This window comes from Rhineura floridana, chromosome 7 (assembly GCF_030035675.1).
Source record: "Rhineura floridana isolate rRhiFlo1 chromosome 7, rRhiFlo1.hap2, whole genome shotgun sequence".
Lineage (NCBI taxonomy): Eukaryota > Metazoa > Chordata > Lepidosauria > Squamata > Rhineuridae > Rhineura > Rhineura floridana.
Window position 1 is genome coordinate 28,879,769 of NC_084486.1, and position 19,241 is coordinate 28,899,009.

General features: G+C 42.0%; 1 protein-coding gene across 5 annotated transcripts in view; it reads right to left on the reverse strand.

Annotated features, from left to right (window-relative positions):
* Positions 1–10,541: 10,541 nt before the first annotated feature.
* RHOBTB1 (Rho related BTB domain containing 1) overlaps positions 10,542–19,241 on the reverse strand; it is an 83,565-nt gene continuing 74,865 nt past the window's right edge. For all 5 annotated transcript variants that reach the window (XM_061635105.1, XM_061635107.1, XM_061635106.1 and 2 more), the window contains 4 exons: positions 18,791–18,941; positions 17,944–18,032; positions 16,746–16,851; positions 10,542–15,142 (listed from right to left, as the gene is read on the reverse strand). In XM_061635105.1, the coding sequence (XP_061491089.1) occupies positions 14,973–15,142; positions 16,746–16,851; positions 17,944–18,032; positions 18,791–18,941 (516 nt within the window). In that variant the 3' untranslated portion in view covers positions 10,542–14,972. The remainder of the gene's footprint in view (positions 15,143–16,745; positions 16,852–17,943; positions 18,033–18,790; positions 18,942–19,241) is intronic.

Consider the following 19,241-nt stretch of genomic DNA (forward strand, 5'->3'; position numbering starts at 1 on the left):
CACTGATGGAAAACCCTTGGATTCAGAGAAGGGAAGGGAGGCTATTTTCACCCATACCAACCCATCCTGTTCCAAGGGGTACTCCAGTCCTCTGAAGACTCTGGGGAGGGGTGATTGGGAAAATCACTGCTTTCTCCTGTTACACTGATGGAAGCTTCCACTGGAGTAAAGAGACTTCCATAAGAGAACGGCACCATCAGACACAGCTCTACATAAAAGAAATAGTTTAATCCTATGTCCTAAGTAGACATAGGGGCAGGCTTGTGTTTTTCTCCCCAGAGGCTAGAGTCAACTGAAATGGGCTCACCCCACGCCCTAATGATGTCCTTAAGTGCACCCTGTCACTTTTTTAACCTTAAGAGTAAATTCCTGCCATACACTTGCATGGGATGACATGTATATGGGGACACTGTGGCAGTGGAGGCAAAATCTCTTCACAATGTCGCCTGCCCCTCGCTGATGGGCATGGCAAATGCCTTTCTGTGTGCAGAGCACATAATCATGGGTATTTTACAAGTGAATGTAATTCAACTTGTGCGTATCACAATATCTGGAGGTATAATTAGGGATCAAGTGTTGTTGCTGTGGACCTAACTCCACTTAGCTGTAACTCCCATTAAATTTAATGGCACTTCTGAGTAGACATGGTTAGGATTAGTCAGTTTGTCTTGGTCACAGCAGTCTTCTACTCTTGATTTCCCTGGCAACTTCCCACTTGTGTGCATTTTTAAGAGTGAACCAAGGTGTCTTACTACTTCCAGAACAACTTTACCTCACACACTGGTTATGGCTATTTTTTCCTGTGTGGATCTGGATTAATATTGCATGGCATTATTGCTTAACAAAGGATGTCATAAGTGAAGGCTGTGGCCCTCAGCAGATCAGATCTAGTAGGCCAACAAAGTTGGCTCTTAGCACTAAAACATACTTTTGTCTTTGCTTAAACTAATAGCAATCAAGTTCACTGGGTGACCCTGAGCTCTACTATTCCTTGGCAGCATTGTTTTCTAAAGCGAAAAGCTCTTTTTCCCCCTCTACCTGAAAACAAGTACCTGGAACAAAAATGCTGCAGTGTATAAAGGTGCTATTCAGAGTGCCAACTAGCAAACCACCCTACCAACAGCCAGCATTCAGTGGACACTGAGAATGCTCAGTCCTTACTGGTTTCCCACTCTTGCTAAGGGTATTTTCCCCACTAAAGATTGTTTGGTACTTCTACAAACCTTCAGGCATCTCCACAAGCCCACTGATGACCACCTGCAGGTATGTTTGTACACGTGTGTGGGTTCTGTTTTGGCTAAGTACTTGCAGAATTAAGATCACTGTTAATATGTAGCTGGGTAGGGAAGCTTTTTGGCTCCAAGGCCCAGATCCTTATCAGGATTGGCTTCATGGGCCAAATTTGATGGGTGTGTGGAGCCTTTCCCATGTCAATCACATGATGCCACATGATTGATGTGGGTTGTCCCACCCACCTCTCAAAATCCCTAGTGGGATTCCAAAGCACTTGACAACCAGTTGGCTGTTGGCGCTTGGGAACTGCAGCACAAGGGCCAATGGTAGCTGTAGCGTTATGCCTGGCACTTCCCATACGGCTGGCAAAGCAGTTCTTCTCCAGGGTCGATGGGGAGAAAGATGCTGGTATTTCATCAGCATCTGGAGAGAAGTTCCTGCAGACCTGCAAAAAGCAAGTTTCTCCCAATGCTTTTTTGCAGATCTGCTAGAGGGACTTCTCTCGAGCGCAGCGATGCTTGTAACATACCAAGAATGGTTTCTCACAGTCACCCTGCCCCTGGCCATGGGACCATTTTCCCAAGTAAAGGGGAGAAGGCAAAGAGCGTGCACTGTTTGCAAAGGGTAGGTGACTATCAGGAGAGGAGAACCTACATGCTCTCTTCCCTGCTCTGCTGCTAGGCTGCACTAGCCCCCTCAGCCTGGAATGAGGAAGTGTGCAAGAGAACTGAAGGAGCAGGTGGAAGACCAGCAGCCCAGAGGAGGCAGGGACCTTTTAGAAAGCCCTTGAACTCAGTGGGATTTAACCCGTGCCCATCAGCTGACATCACCAGTGAAAATGGCCTCAGGTCCCAAATTGGACCCCCCTGGTGGGCCACAATTGACCTACAAGCTGGTGGTGCCACACCCCTGATATATAAGGATGCTTCTCTACCTCTTGATCATTTGTGGATTAGCTTTCTGCATTACTGTTAGACAAAGCTACATCTTGAATGTCTGCTACTCTTAAATAGAGGGAAGGAGGCCACCATAAATGCAACTGGTGTACATTTAAACAATATAAATAGAAATCATTATCTTCTGGGTCACTGTTGTAATCAAATGAGTTAGATTTAGGGTTTTTGGGAGGTTGGTATGTCATTATGAGCCTTGACCACAAGATGTCACTGCAGTATCTAAACACTGATTCTGTTAAAGGTCAGGAAGCAGTCCATGATCTATTTCCATATAAAACTAGGTAGTCTCAGTAGTTTGCTGATAGCTATGTCTAAATGGCAAACTTCTGTCTTTGTCCCAGATTTAGTTGCCTTTTTTCTATGTAAATTCCTGGAAATTGTAGTTTGATAGGGGTACTGGCTCAACATGCCCTTTCTCTTGGAATTGCATTAAGGGTGCTTGTTGCCTAAGGCAGAGTAGACTAAGACTGTTGAATGGTGTAAGGGAGTTTATACCCCAGAGGGATTGGCAGCAGCAATTCCTTGTGTTCTTCTCTTGGCTAGCAAAAAAGACAAGACTTTTGTCTAGAGTTGAAACTTTAGTCCTGGTTAAAATTATACTTACCAAACTATTTTTGGAATAAATTTTATGCATAACTAGATGGCAATAATGAAGGTCCCAATCCCTGGTAACATTTATATATTCATTCATACATACATAATGGGTGGGGACCTCTGGCCCACAGCCCTATTTAGGCCTGACGGGTCCTAATTTGGCCTATGAGGCCATTTCCCTCAAACCACAGACCTGTCCCACCCCAACATCACATATGACTTCAAAAGTGAGGCAAGTAGATGCATAGCTGCCACCACTTTGAATTCCATTTGCAAGCAGATTGTATTGAAACCTTTTGCAATGGAACTGCCATGTGATGTCTCAGCATCAATCAGGTGATTGGTGCTGAAAGACATCTTTGAAGTCCTGTACAGACAGTTTCAGTACAAGCTGCGTGCAAATGGGATTCAAAGTGGTGGCAGCTATGCGTTGGAGTACCTTGGGCGTCAAAGGCACGGTCTCCTGGTGCTGATCATCTGATGGCTGCTGAAAGACATGCCTTTGAAGTCCTTTTGCAAGCAGTTTTTGTACTGTTGATATCCTGCTCCTCATCAGGTATGAGCTCATGGTGGGTCACAACAAATGATATAAGAAAATAAAACAAGTATGATTAAAACAACCAAAATCCATAAAACATTGTTGGTGTGGGTCAATGAGAGATTTGGTAATTAAAATCTGCCTGTTTGTCGGGGGGAGAGTCAATCTTGGTGAAGAAATGCAGGCAGAGCAATATACTCTCTCCTTCTTGGACAGGCCATGTCTGTCGTTAAAGTAGGGATTAAATTCAGTTGTAGAGGAAGAATCAGATAGTTTACCAGCTTTGTGGTGTGAGCAGAGGGGAGCATTTTGAGCAGGGCCACAATGCTGGGCAGATAATCCTTTATTAGCCCTGAAAGGATTTGTAACTGGTCATGAACATCTCTTTTTAAACTGTGTGGCATTTTCCTCCCCATAGGGCATATGTAATATTTGCATTTATCCCAGATCAGCACATTTGAGACAATAAGCTTTTTCTCCAGCTTGGAGGGGCTGCCCAGGCAGAGAGGTACAGGACTAATAAGGATTCTGTATAATCCTCATTAGCTGTAAAAGCTTTGAGAAGGAAATCCCTAGAGATTCAGAATTATTTTTTAAAGAAAAAAATGAGAAAGTTTGCTTACTAATGCAATAAAATCTGGGTTGTAACTTGACTTTGTAACAGCTCTTTTTAAAAAAAGGGACAAAGATGCAAAAGGTAATCCTTGGACATTGATGCTCAACCTGGTAAAACAAAAGGACTAACTCACTGTTTTTACTTTTGATGTGGTGTCCTAAGCGCTAAGGAGGTGCTAAGGAGGACAGGACACTAATATCTATGGACAGTCAGAAAGAATTGAAAGTTCAAAGTCTAAAGAGAGGAAAAAAACCCAGAGCCCTTTTGGACTTTTTCCTATCAGAGTTCTCATAATCTGTTGAAATTCATTAAAAATCAGCCATGTTCACAAAGTATCTGTAATCCTATTACTGACCTTGCCCCATACTCTGACCATCTTCTGCAATTTAAAAGTTAGAAAAATGCCTGGCTGATTTTTAACTAATTTAAGAAATTTTGGCTTGAACCCAATGAATGAGTCAGGCATGCTCAGTAAGAACCAACTGTCAGAGTTCTAAAAGCCAGACTCACAGCTGCTGGGCTTGCCTAATCAGGGGGCCACACCCACACCAGACTTTGATTTCACTTGAGACAGTCATGGCTTCCCCCAAAGAAACCTGGGAAATGTAGTTTGTGAAGGGTTCTGAGAGGAGAGTCCTATTCCACTGACAGAGCTTCAGTAGTCAGAGTGGTTTAACAGCCAGCCACTCTGAAGGTCTGTGAGGGGAACAGGGCATCTCCTAGCAACTCTCAGAACCCTTCACTAACTACACTTCCCAGAATTCTTTGAGAGAAGCCATGACGCTCCAAAGTGAAATAAAGGCCTGGTGTGGATGTGGCCAGGGACAGCTTTGGTTTAAATTTGGGTGGGAGGCTACATGTGCCTGCTGTATAATAAAAAGGAGAGGAAAATGCTGAAAAGCAATGATACTGTTCACAATGTTTTCCTTTTGGAAAGGAAAGAGGCTTGTGCCCACCCACCCAATCTCCTCCCCTCCTCCTCTCCTCCCTGCCCCTCCCCCAGGTCAGTGTTGGACTATGACCTGGGAGACCAGGGTTCGAATCCCCACACAGCCATGAAGCTCACTGGATGACCTTGGGCCAGTCACTGCCTCTCAGCCTCAGAGGAAGGCAATGGTAAAACCACTTCTGAATACCATTTACCATGAAAACCCTATTCATAGGGTCGCCATAAGTAGTGATCAACTTGAAGGCAGTCCATTTCCATTTTCAAACATGATTGCACAGAAATAAATCCCATTGAACTCAAAAAGTATGCCCCTCCCTCTTGCCTCTCCCATCCCCCTTCCCTTGCCCCTCCCTACCCATCCCCATCTCCTTCCAATCACCTCCTCACCCTCCCCTTCCTCCTCCCCATGGTCAGTTTTACCTATCCTAACCATGATTCCATAGGAATAAATCCCATTGAACTCAATAAGCATGCAAATGATCAGACCTGCCTTTCTCCCCCTTCCCCTCTCCTCTCCCTTTCTTCTCCCCTCCCCTCTTCCTTCTTCCTCCTCTCCTGCCCACTCCCGCCCTCCCCTCCGGTCAGCTTTACTTTTCCTAAGCATGATTGCACAGAAGTAAATCCCACTGAACTCAATAAACATGTAAATGATCAAACCTGTCGTTCCCCTCCCCTCCCCTTCCTGCCTGCTCCCATCCCCCTCCTCCCCTCTGCCCTTCCTCATCTCCGTTCTCTTCCTCCCCCCTCCCCATCCTCTGTGGTCAGTTTCACCTGTCCTAAGCATGATTGCAGGGGAGTAAATCCCATAAGCATGCAAATGATCAATGCATTCTCAGCAAACCTGCACAGGATCCCATTTCTTACCTCCCGGATTAAAAAGCAGAGGAATTAACTAATAGGCAAAAACCTTGTGGTTTAAGAATGTACCTATAGCCCACAGAAATTTCTCTCAAACTTTAATAAGCACGGAAACTGGGCAGCTATAGTGAATGCACCAGGGGAGCAGGAGACCTGACCTCCTCTCTGAGATATTGGACTGCCCTACAGATTGGTCACAATGCAAACACAATTTGGGTTGGTCTTTCACAGTCCAATCCACTTCGTATGTAGCTTGGAAGAATTTGGTAACGTGCCTGTGAGCATATGGTGACTGGTGGCAATACCTGCCATCTCCAAAGATGGAGAATTACATTTTTGTATGTTTGTTGGTGTTGTTCTTCCGAGAAACCTGTGTCAAATTTATTTTTATTAATTTAAAAGCCTTTCTGTTGGTCAATGTCATATGATGGTGAAGACCGCCTTTTGTGTTTCCAGTTGCAGGTAATGTTCTATTTCTATTTTGGGTGCATTAACAGCTGAATCTGAAACTTCAGTTTGATGTAAAATCAGACTGATTACAATATGTTGCTACTTCAGGAATGACTTTAGCTGTTGGAAAACAACAAAGTTAGCTGCCCAAGATGCATGTTTGCAGCCTGCTATGTTTAAACCACTTCATTTAAGGCAAGGTGCGCATGGTCAATTAAGAACATAGAGCGCACCTAGAATTTTGGTAGAATATGTTTCACCTCCCACTGTTTTATCTTGTGCAAACTGAGACACTTCTGATGTGCACTGGAGACTATTTTGCAGAATAGTCAGTGCCATTAGTCCATAATTATTTTTGGTGGTTTTGTTAGTGTAAATTATGCAAAGTGTTGCTGTACTTCACATATTCACAGAAATAGAAACAAAAGAAAATGATTTCCTATAGGAAACTTCATTAAAGTTGCAAAGTAAATCAGACATATTTAAAGTGACTATCTGAATGATATCAACTGTCTTATGTTGCTTCATCCCTCCTAAAACAAGATCAGCACAGCACATGTCGTTTCTGTTATTTGGGCTGATTGCAGGTGTTGCCCCCACTCACCATATGCTCAGAGGCACGTTACCAAATTCTTCCAAGCTACACAGGAAGTGGATTGGACTATGAAAGACCAACCCAAATTGTGTTTGCATTTTGACCAATTTGTAGGGCAGTACAATATCTCAGAGAGGAGGTCAGGTCTCCTGTGCCCCTGGCACATTCATTATAGCTTCCCAGTTTCCCTGCTTTTTAAAGTTCAATAGAAATATCTGTGGGCTATAGGTATGTTCTTAAAACGCCAGGTTTTTTGCCTATTAGTGAATTATTTCTATTGTATAATGATCTTGTCCCCTGTACACATACAAGCACACAAAACACCACCAACAGTAGTGTGTTGGTATAGTCCAATGTTTCATAACAAGTGTACATTTTGTCATAAAAGGACAATATTCTGCACCAACAAAACCTAAGAGCAAGATATCATTTTCAGATATTGGGGGCAAATCTTTGTAGGCATATGCAGCAATGTTTAATTAGGCATTTCTATTGGTTAGAAAAAGTGATTGAAATTATCCAGTCAATAGAATATGAGAACAAACTCTGTATTCAAATAACAGGCACTGGTGGAAGGACATAATTTCATTGCCTCCATTCAACGGCCCATTTTGCCAGCCCCACAGTCTGAATATCTTTGTGGCTGTACGCCCTATTGTAGCAATGATCTGACACCGCCACACACAGCAAAAAGGGCTATTTAGTGACTGACCCTGGGACAAATACTGAACCACCATTATATGCTGTTGTTAAACAGCTTGAATGGAAAGGTCTGAAGTGACTACTTTGTGGTAACCAGCTTGGAGTTTGACATTCAGTTGTGACAGCCAGCTTGGAGTTTGACATTCAGCAGCTTTGACGACCTTGAGAAAGTGGCTGAGTCCAAGCAGGAACAGCATCAGCAGGCACTATAATTTCTGAAAGTAGCACATGTATTGTGTATGAGACAACCACACTAAATCACACTAACAGCCTAGTACTACAGTTAGGGCTGTCCTAAGATGTTTTGCTGCCTGAGACAAAGGACAAGGTGCACCCTCCTCCTCCTTCTATGTACAGAAGTCAACCAGACTGGCAGTTGACAGGAGAACATTCTCCACACGAGGGTGGCAGGCTAGCCTAGGGGAGGCAGGGCAAGTCATATGGCACACACATTTCTGTCCTCCAACACCTTGTCACTAATCCCTATCCTCCCCCAAACCCGGTTATCTGCTGTCTTGCAGCAGGTCCCCCATTCTGTCTAATGGTAGACATGGTGACTACAACACTGACAACTAGACTCTGTCAAAAGCAAAAAATTACCTACCTTTTGGGGGCTGATATATGGTTGGAAGATCTAAGATACCGTTGCCCTCAGTTTCACAAGGAACCGTGATGGCTTCAGAACCATGAATACAAGTGTTATACATTCACTGCAAGAGACTTTCCTCACCATATATCTATTTGCTTTGGCGCAGCTTTTTTCCTTTCTTATTCTTCGCATTGGACCGTATTAATTATACTGGAGAATCTACACATTACCACAAAAATTGACACTTGGATACTTCACTGTGCAAAAAACCCCAAGTGTTCTCACTGATCTAGCTCATTAACAGAACAACGCTTGAATCAAAGACAATGGAGACACAAGCAGACCTCCACAAACAGTCTGGTGCCCTAGCGGAGGATGGTGGCAAGAATGATTAAGAACTTGCAGAAGCCCATCAGCACTGGGGAAAACAAGTGGAAGCCGTTGTGATGTCCCTGTATGTAGATATTACTGTAAATATGGCAAGTGCAGGTTTTGTAGGGTAAATGTGGTAAGTAGAGTGAGTGAGAGGGGGAGTATATGGGCTAGAATGCTGGAGAATGCTGTATGATGATTGGCTGAGCGTTTGAGTGGCTGAAGGTACAAATGAGAGGATGACAGTTGAGAGAGGTTGTTGGTTAGGGGGAGTTTGGGAGTTCTGTTGGAGTTGGTTGAGGGTTGGATTGTATTAGGCTGGTATTGAGGCAGATTATATATGACTAGAAATATAAAGAGTAACACAATATATGAAACCATACGCTTGTTAAATATACCATAAGTAATCTTGTTATTTCCTGGTGTTTATAAATAAATATTTTCTTCGTTTACCAAAAGCCTGATCCTTGGCTGGGGCTTTCACAGACCAGAGGGGTAGGCAGGGTATTTACCAAGTTGGAGAAACAGTATCAAATGGTGGCAGTGGTGAAGAGATAGTGTATCATCAAGTATCCAGGGCAACCCAGGGCTGTATGCTTTATAGACAAAGATACAGGGGAGTTGTGGCCTGCAAGTGCACCCAGACACAAAGTAACAATAAGCCAGAAGGAGACTAAGGAAAAGTCTCAAAGCAATTTTGTGAAATACGGAGTGGCTGGTGGTGCTGCCTAGCAATGGGATCTTGTGAGATCTGTGCTAGAGCGGGTGAGAGAACAAATAAAAAACAGGATCCTGACTGGAGGGACCTGACAGGAGGTGGCAGCAGGTGGGATCCTGACAGCCGTCACCATGATAAAATAGGCTAATGAACAAGCTGCATTTGCCAAAGATGTTCATTCATCTTGTTGAAGTGATTGAGAGCTTGACAACACTTTTGAAGAGTGGGAACCTGCTTGTCCTCCATATCAAGGAAATTGCAAACCTTTCCGTTGTGTGACATTTAAAAACATGTAGACATTTATCCAATACCAATTCAATGTGTTCATGAAAGTATGGCTGTTAGAAGGAAGTAAACCAATTCTTTTTTCTTTAAATATTTTAAGATAGCTGTGATGTTCCTATATTAATGTATATATGGTAAGTTTTGTTGTTTAGAAGATACATGGTAAGTGGAGTGAAAGAGGAGGGGGAGTGAATGGGCAGTAGAATGCTGGATGATTGGCTGAGTGTTTTAAAATGGCTGAGAGTATAAAAGGAAGTATGACAGGTAAATCTGGGTGGATGTGAGGTGGTGAACATTGGAGTGGATGTTGATAGGTTGCTTGGTGGGGTTTGAGAGAGTGGTTTACCAGGAGAGAGTGGAGAAGGAGGGGGGTGGAGTTCGGATTAGTATTGAGTAAAACCATATGCTTATGTGCCTTAAGAAGAAATCTTGTTAATCTTGTTAGCTTTGTTATCTTTAATAAATACTTAATTTGGTTTACCAAAGGCCTGATCCTTGGCTGGGGTTTCACAGACTAGAAGGGAGGGTAAGGTAATGACCAAGGCTGAAGGGAAACTGTAACAAATGGTGGCAGCAGTGAAGAGAATAACAATACCAGTATTCAGAGTCTCTGGGAATACTAGTATTAGGACGTGACTGGTAGTTGCCTAGCAGGGGGATCTGCTGAGATCTGTGCTAGAGCGGGGAGAGAAACAATAAAAAAGGACAGTCCGGACTGGTGGAGTCCCTGGTGGTGCCTAGTGACAGGCAGTAGCCACGCACAGGTAGGAACCTGACAGGGACAGCCAGGGAAGGACGCCTCACAATAGCATTAAAAACACGGCTTCTAGAGACTACCTTTATGGCTGAAATGTAGGGAAGGTTAGCTTTGACAATTTACAAGCCTAACTGTAAAATAGAAAAAACTGCTTCTATAAGGCCATGCCTTTTTTAATGAGAGCTTCTGTATGATGTTTGAAGAATCATTACTGTACAAACAAGACTTTATAGGTGAGTTTATTGTATACCATAAAACTGCAGCAACAAGCCTGTCTACTGCTAAAAACAACATTTGTCTTCTTATGCAAGGTACAGAATGTCTCGTTGCTTCCATCGTGTGTGCCTGCATGGAAGTGCATAAGGCAGGCAAAGTCTATAAACACATACAACTATTTCAAAATCAGAGGAAGTGTGGAAAGCCTTAGGCTTGCATTTTTATACCCAAGAGAACCCATCTATTCCCTTTCTCCATATACTTAATCCGTAAACATAATCTTGACACTTTCTGCAGGATGCCACAATGCAGTTCTGCTACTTCACAATCAAGCAGATTTGTCCTGGTCAGTCTTAATGTGAGGGGAATTGTAGAGTGCTTTTCTGCATATTGCACACAGAGCAAACACATGGAAGAAAATGAGGATTGCTTCTACCACCTGCTTCCAATGCATATGATCAAATGTGAAATCAGTAAATAGAGCCTATTCTCACCTCAGCAGCCAAAGGTAAAGCATGCAGGTGTGATCCTGCTGCTCCTCTGCCTGCTCACCAAATGTACAATATATAGGGGAGAATAGGGCTTCTATCTGGCCATACTATGATGGTAAGGGTGAGATGGCTAGGCCTTGGAAAGATGACAAGGAATTCCTAGCTCTAGCAAAGCACTCAGCTGTGAGAGCCAGCTGGGAGTTTGACATTTAGGGCAAAACATCAAGCTTATCTTTGGAAAGCTTCAAGGACTCAGTGCTGCCTCAAGGTACTCTGAAACATCCATGAACACAAAAGGCCTGATGTGGGTGAGGAGAGAAATTAGATAAGGAAAAGCAATGGAACACTTTTCATTTAATTGGTTTTGAATAAAAAGGACCGTGTGCAAACTCCCAGAACTGGGTTGTTTGTGTTTGGCATCCCTGGCTGTAAGAATAAACTGCACCAAAATATATGCATGCATTATTTTGTGGCTACATATTCCATAGAAAGCATCAATGGCTTATTTGAACAGGAAAAGACTCAATGCAATGATCAGAAACGAAAGTCAATAATTAGGAAACGTTTAGAGCTAAACAATTTTATTGAGGTTTTTTCTCCCAAAAAAACCCTACCAAGATTAAAGGCCATAGGCGGAATTAAACCAAATGATCCAGCCACTTGGTTATAGTAGCTGATAACTAACACAGCTGGTTATTATTGCATATATCCCTGGTTTATTTATGCATGTCCATGTCAGTTTGGCAAGATTACAATCATAGAGAAACTTTGGTTTTAGTAAAACCTAATAATAATACTTAAAACACATAATCTGCTAGTATTTTTCAACTGTGGCTCAATCTACATGGAATGGAAGAGGTCCAATTGTTTAAATCATGCTCTGCACCCAACCTTGCATTTAACAACTATAAATGGGTGCACAGGTGAGGGGAGCTGAACACTCCCCCCATGTCTGCTGCATGCCTCTCCCCATAGGGCCTTTTGTTCTTCTCACTTCCTCTACTGGATCCTAACTGCAGGAAATGTGACATCAGGATAGACGCTGCAGGCAGAGGAAAGGTTTGCCATTACCCCAGATGTACTTTAAAAATCATGCCCCCATAGACCGAAGCTTATCGAGTCTGCTCCCCCCACATGAAGTTTGAGCCCCCACAACAGTGGTTTTCCTTATTCTGTCTTTTCAGGACAGACACACAACTGTTGACCATGAATTTAATCTATACAAACGTGCTTGCAACCATTCTTCTCTTCACAGCCCTTTATCACAGTGCAATGACATTTCTCTTAAGAGATGGAACAGGTCAATTAATTACTACACAGACACCTTTTCAGTGGCAGAATCTCTCTCCCAACTGTCCTTAACAGAGATTCTGCCTTCACTGGAGTGACATCGGTCACCCAGAACCGGAATTATTTTGGAAAGTTGGGTGGCTTTCTCTGTGCCCCCTTTCCTCACTTCAGCAGCCAGGCTTGAATTCACTGTTGTGTTTGTAAGAACAGAAAAGGGGACAGTTCTTCTAACAGGTACGCTGAGGTGCCTGCAGGAGAACAAATAAAACCAGCACAATATGGTTGAGACACCTGACTGGAGAACTGTATATACATGGATGGGCAACTCTCTTCTTCCTGAATCTTGCACCCCCTGGCCTAAGCACAATATTCACAGCTCTAACTGCATATATTTTCTGTTGCAAAATTCAGGGCATCTCAATAAGCTCCCCTCTGCCTGCCACTTTCTCTGGGTGATTATCCACTCCCCTCCATACTGTAATACTCACCTCATGAGTGAGTATTTACCTTCCCATTCTTGATATTAATTAGTGGCCACTGCAGGGGTCAGGAAACTCCCAACATGATGCTGTGCTACTTTGATGGGAGCTGCTGGGGCATGGATAAAGTAACATCTAGACCACTTCACAAAAACTTGAATGCTATCACATTAACAAGTGTCATCTTGACTGTGGACGAGACAGGCTGCAAACCAAAATGGTGCAAATGAAACAAACAAAATAATTTAAGGAGTCCTCCATTTGGTGCCTAAACAAAGGGAGTGGGGAATAGGTTGCTGGCTATGAACAAATATTATGAGGATCTGGTGAATGATCCTCTTTAAAAGTTCTCTTATTATATTTGTATGCCACCCTTCCTCCAAGGAGCCCAGAGTACAGAGACGGGATGCATGTTGCATTTTATGCTCACAGCAACCATGTGAGCAGGTTAGGCAGAGAGAAAGACGGGTGCAAGGTCACAAAAGTGAGCTTCATGGCTGAAGAAGGATTTGACCCCAAGCCTCCAGAGCCTAAGTCCAGCATGCTACCCATTATACCATGCTGGCTCTCTCAGCCAGGAATTATCTACTTTACTGCTAAAATATTAAGAGAAGTTACTTAATGCAGGAAACCTCAAAGTACTGGAAGTTTGGTATGGGGCTGTGCTTGCACTGTTCAAACAAAACAGGAATCCACAAACAATTTCGGCTTCTCCTGGGATATCTTTTCCAGCATATTTAAAAGGCAACAAATACTCATAGACCTTATTGAGGAAGCTCTAAGAGCCAAACCGACATAATAGAAGCAATGGGTAAAGCGCCTATCCATAGAAGCTGGACTGGTAGTACCAACAAACCCATTTTTCGCTCAGATGCTCCAACTTGATGTCATATACATCACAGTTGGCATGGTGGTGTACCCACCACAGACCACTGCCATGCTAACTTTACACACAAATGGATCACTTATGCATGGCAAGGCACACATGGAACATCCTGCAGAGGCAAGCAGCTTACCCATGCTGCCATCATGCCTCTTTCAGTGCCAAAATATTATATGGGTCACAGTAGTGTTGTTACAATATAGGTGGGTGGTAGCTCGGTGTTAGTAAAACAGAAGGGATCTTATCTCCACAGACCTTAACATGCAGATATTTACACTGAAGCAAACAGTTTTAAATATGCAGAAATTTCTTAAAACAAAAAAGGCATGGGCAACCCTAAAGAGGTAAAGCAAGAAATTAACTAAGAGCCTGCTGCCATTAGATGTAGGTCTTTAAGAAATCTGCAGTGAATAAAGATATAAGCTTAATGAGGTCTTCTGGTTATTTTAAAATGGTCTTCCTGAAAACAAGACATCGAAAGTCATGGAATACATAAAAAGGAGTTACAAATTTCACATAGCTGTTGCATTCTGCCCTTACATGGCAAATATTGGAATACATATTCCAGCATGCAGCTGACAAGGTAAATTGTATTTCATATTCTTCAGCTGATCATAGATTTAAATTCTGTATAACTTTGCTACTGGATCTTGTTACATCCCATTACCTCAGTAAGAAGAATTAAGGATCTAATTGTTATGAATACATAGTACTTGGGAAGAGGTGGGGGGAGTCAGTTGCCTAGCAAAAGTCGGTTTGTTGCTAGGATGGCAATTTCAACCAGGAAATTTCATTAGTGATGTTAACCATATTTCACTGTACTTGCAGAGGGATTTAAAAAAAGAAAAGAAACACAGATAATCTAAATTAAAGATTTACACAATTATTTTGTGGTCTGTGAAAAACAAAGATGCAGAAATAAAGACCTTCACATACACACACAACAAAGTATAAAAATACTTTCCACTTTGGAGATTGAAACAGTAATGCTGGGATTTGTTGTTGTTTTGTATAAAAAAGGAAAGTCAATACTGGTTTATACAGTATTTTAGCTTATTAACCAAAAAATACAAACATTGAAATTTTAAGGAGCAGTTTCACACTCACTTGAGGTGAGCTTGTGCTTGTTGATCCTCGAGATGATGAATGCACACAGGTGGAATAAAAACGAGTGCCTCAAACCCTCCTCTGCACAGTCCACTAGGAACTTCCCCTGTGGAAGCACCATGGGAATGAATGGGAGCTACATAAGGAGCAGAGTTGTGCAACTCCCATTTAACTTCAATGGCACCTCACACACGAACAGTTCCTGGTGGACCGTGGTGCTCTCACTAATGCTAAGACTTCTTTTAATGCAGTGTTTTCCAAGCCACACTCTTGATAGGCTTGCCTCTTCTTTTCTTAGACAACTACTGTGGAGGAATTCCAGAAGCACCACTTCCGTTTTGAATGATGTTTATTCAGTGCAATGTCTTCCTTTTCCCTTTCCTTTTTAACACGCTGAAAATGATCTTCTTCCTTAAGGTACCACACAGGAGGCCAGCGGTGCCTCTCAAAATATTCCTGATTATCTGTATTAAAAAACAAAGCCGAAAACGAATGAATTCTATGACTAGGACAACATTTTGATTTTGCAAATAGTTGGAAATGTAGCTATTTTCATGGCATCTAAACAGTTAAGAAAAGTATTATATCTGTGTTGTTTTCGCATGTCAGAATCTGAAATCTTGTGCAGAATTCCTGGAAAATCTCAGCCTTCCCCCTTAAAAAAAAAAAGTCAAGTTTCCAGTTCTTATGGTACATGACTGGGAATATATGGAATCCCAAATATGTGATAGAAGATGTGGAAGTAAGATGGGGCCAGAAGGAGCCATGCCCAAGAGAATGATGGCCAGGTATAATCACACTGTCATACTCAATGAAATTCTTGGCAGGTTGCCTGATGTTTGAACAATACTATATATTATTTTAATAAAAATTATGAATGGACCAAATTAAAAAGAGAATATTCAAGACTAATCTAGTACAGATCAAGATATTTTTCCAGCTGATAGAGCAAAATGATCTCCACTGAAATTCACTGGCCAGGCTAAAGAGAATGCAAGATTATTCCCACACATTACTACTATTTGGATTCTTCTACAGAGAGAGGAGAGCTATAATATGAAATCCACAGGTATCTCAGTCTCTAGTACAAGTAGGTTAGTCTTTTGTAGCCAAATCAATGACTTTTGTGAAGTCACAAAGACAACCATGTAACAATGTCTGGGATTTCAGGCTGCAATTCCACTGTAAGCACCCCCCAAATTAATACATGCTTGACCGCCTTTCCTTAAACCTATGTACCATCTCTAGCAAGTTTCACCACTGATTCAATTCCTACAGCCATTCACTTATTGCAGTCTTCTATCGTGAATTGTCTTTAGTCAATTTAGCCAGGTTTACCTTATCTTAAAAGCAATGAGCACACACTGCAGCCGCATGGCAAATACAGGTAAACAGCACTGTTAGTGCTAATAGTGGAGGAAAGGAAAAAATTGCCAGCATGTTTGCCTAAACTGCCAAAGGCTTGCAAAAGAAAACAGAACTTTGGGCATGGCTCCCCATGGTCAGGAATGACACTGTTGTGCTCTGCACCATTCCATGCCCTTGGGGGCTTTTATTATTGGTACTCTTCTTCCTTCTACTCACAGACTGGACTCCTGTCATACATCTTCACATCTCCTGATGTGATGTGAGATGAGATAGCTGCAGCTCCTCCTACCTGTAATCTGAGTTTAGTGCTCATTTCCACTCTCACCTACTTTTTTGAGAAGGACTTCATGTCAGGGGGTGGGGGGATCAGATGATGAGGTTGGGAGTGGGCATGAGAAGCTGAGGTTGCCTGTTTCCCACTGCACTAGAAGTTTTAAAGATTGTGTCCTGTCTCTGGATAGTGGAATGGCAATATCACTTTGACTCAATTCTCTATTCCCTCACTCTCTGCGAACGCAATCATTTCCAAAAGGTCAATGAAAACCTGGACCTTGGGCACTAAATGAAATAAAGCAAAAATGCATATATGAGTGTGCAAATTTACTTGATCTGCAGCCTTTTTTCCCCATAAGAATAAAGAGAAAGCAAATATACAAATGTTAGGAGAAAAGGTGGAAAGTGCTTGCCAGAGGGCCTTACCAGGAGATTTAGTTTTGATTTCCTTTCGGAATTTGGAACAAACACTGTTGTAGTTGGTACAGATATAGTGTAAGCACCACGCTGCCAGCTGGTTAGCATTGTGGAACTGGAAAAGAAGAGAACTGAATTTATATTCTGTGGAGTTAACAGTGGAACAATTCTGAAGTTAAGGCAAGAGAAATTATTCAGGGATTGAGCCACTTTAGCTGTATGTGACAAAAACTGATAACACCACAAGCCTAGTACTATGTTCAGCACAATGAAAGCAGCAGGGCTGGGGACCAAAGGTACAACAGCACCAAAACAAGCTGGGATCCAGAGAAGAGTCAAGGTGGTTTGCATTTCGTAAAGCATTCTGTATCAGGGTTACAGATTGATTCACGCTCAAAATATAATTGAAACACGGCTGGGGAAGGGATGTATCAGATGTACCAGTGGTCTGACTCAATATAAGGCAATGTTCCATGTTTCTATGATTCCAGTTTATCAATTAAAATGAAAAATCGAGGTGGCAGACCACCAGGAGCCCCATGGCTTTTTGTGTTTGCTAGGTTCTGAGTCCAGAATTAAGACCAGCTTTTGGGAGAGGGGGGATATTTGGAGGGGTGAATCAGTAGGCATGGGAAGAGTTAAGCACCAACTAATCCCAGTTCTCCTCTCATGGATGCCCTACCCCTGCATTATCTCAGCAAATACATGTTTGGGAACATTCCTTTTCTAGGGTATTGTGTAGTTCCACAGTTTCTAATCTAAAGGATGTACCACAGACAAAAAGAAGGTAAACCCTAAAAGTGCCTAGTCAGCAAACAGCCAAAAATGAAAACAGAAGTAATTTACTGCGCCTTATTGGGCAGCAACAAATTACTTCTGTTTTTGTTTTTAGCTGTTTGTTGGCGAGGCACTTTGAGGGTTTACCCTCTTTTCATCTGCGGTACATTTGGGGTGCCTCCCTCCTTGCTTTCCCTTCTAATCTAAATGATGACAAATGTAATAAATTCTGAAGGTATCTCTTATAAAATCTCAGTAATCATGATTGCAATCACAGAAACATTTAAAAAACTGAAACATTATTTTCATCCTAGGGAAACAACGACCTTCCAAGCATTATACATTCATCATCAGAAGGAAGACCATTCCGCCCTCCTTGCCCCATGTTGCCACAAAGAATATATGCTACCCATATTGAAGTGGCACTAACCTGGGCTATTTCCAAATAGTACAGCACTTCTCCATCTATACTAACACCACTCACTGATGTTTTGGTGAGCTCCTGTACAGCATGTTGCTCTGTTGTGATTGAAGAGAAACACAAGCCAATTTACTTTGTAAAATAACTATTGCTCACATCAATCCCCATTTCAAGTCTGCCTCTCCTCTATTACAAGACTGCCCAAGGAAATGGAGAAAAACATTTGGGCTCATGTAGATTTATTTTTTTTTAAAGCCATGGAATAAAATGGAATAATCTTCCTTCCAGCAAGAATAGCTTCCAGCAAGAATAATCTTGCTTCAAATAATCTTTGAAACAATTGTGGGGGGAGGGGAAATTAGCGACACTTGGAATTAACTGTCTTTATATTACTAACGAAATAATTAACCAAGTCAGATTACAACACTAAAAGAAACTTTTTTGCAATACTTGCTCTTTTATGCAATACTTGCTTGAACTGGATTGATTTAAAATTGCTTAAGATCCATTATTGGACCCTCAAAGTAAGAACTTGCAATGGAAACTTTAATGTTCATACACTTTCAATTAAGAGTAATCAGGTCGCCTACTGGGCATTATGAACTGCAGATTCTTATTTGTTTTCTGTCTCTTAAGCACACCCAAGCCTTTTCAGTGGGCTAAATTAATTCAGTACAGAAAGGAATGGAGGAAGCATTATGTTTTTCTAACTGAAAATATGTATTATAATTTGATTTTAGAAAGTAACACTGCATATCTGCTTTTGCCTCAAGATCGTGACAAAATTACAGCTGATGATTTCAACATCACTGACAGGAAGCTGATGGCAACACCTTTGAAAAGCAAGAAACCTTACCTGCAAGCGCAACCAAGTGTGGGAGGCAAAATCTATTTGCTAGTGCAATTAATTCAAGTGTATCCAACTCCTGATTGGATGATAGTTGCTTGGTGTACAGATAATCCAGAACTGCTTGCATGGAAGTCTTGTTTATGTTGGGAAGAACAACCTGAAGGGTGGGGGGAGGGAAAGGTATTTTTAAAATGTTCAGAGCTGGGAGATGATTAAGTCAATGTTATAACACGAGGGACATATGGCTGTTGCTATTTTCCCTCCATATGCAACTCTGCAATGTTTTTATAAAACGAGGAAAAAAAGAGGGATGGGAAACAGAAGAGACTATTTATTTCAAGGAAAGACACAAAACCCAACTATGTAGGTGGTTAAATATATATGAATTTTGAACAAACCCAAATTCTGCAATCTGTATTTGTTATTCAATTAACTGAAATCTGCCCACCTTTCTTAT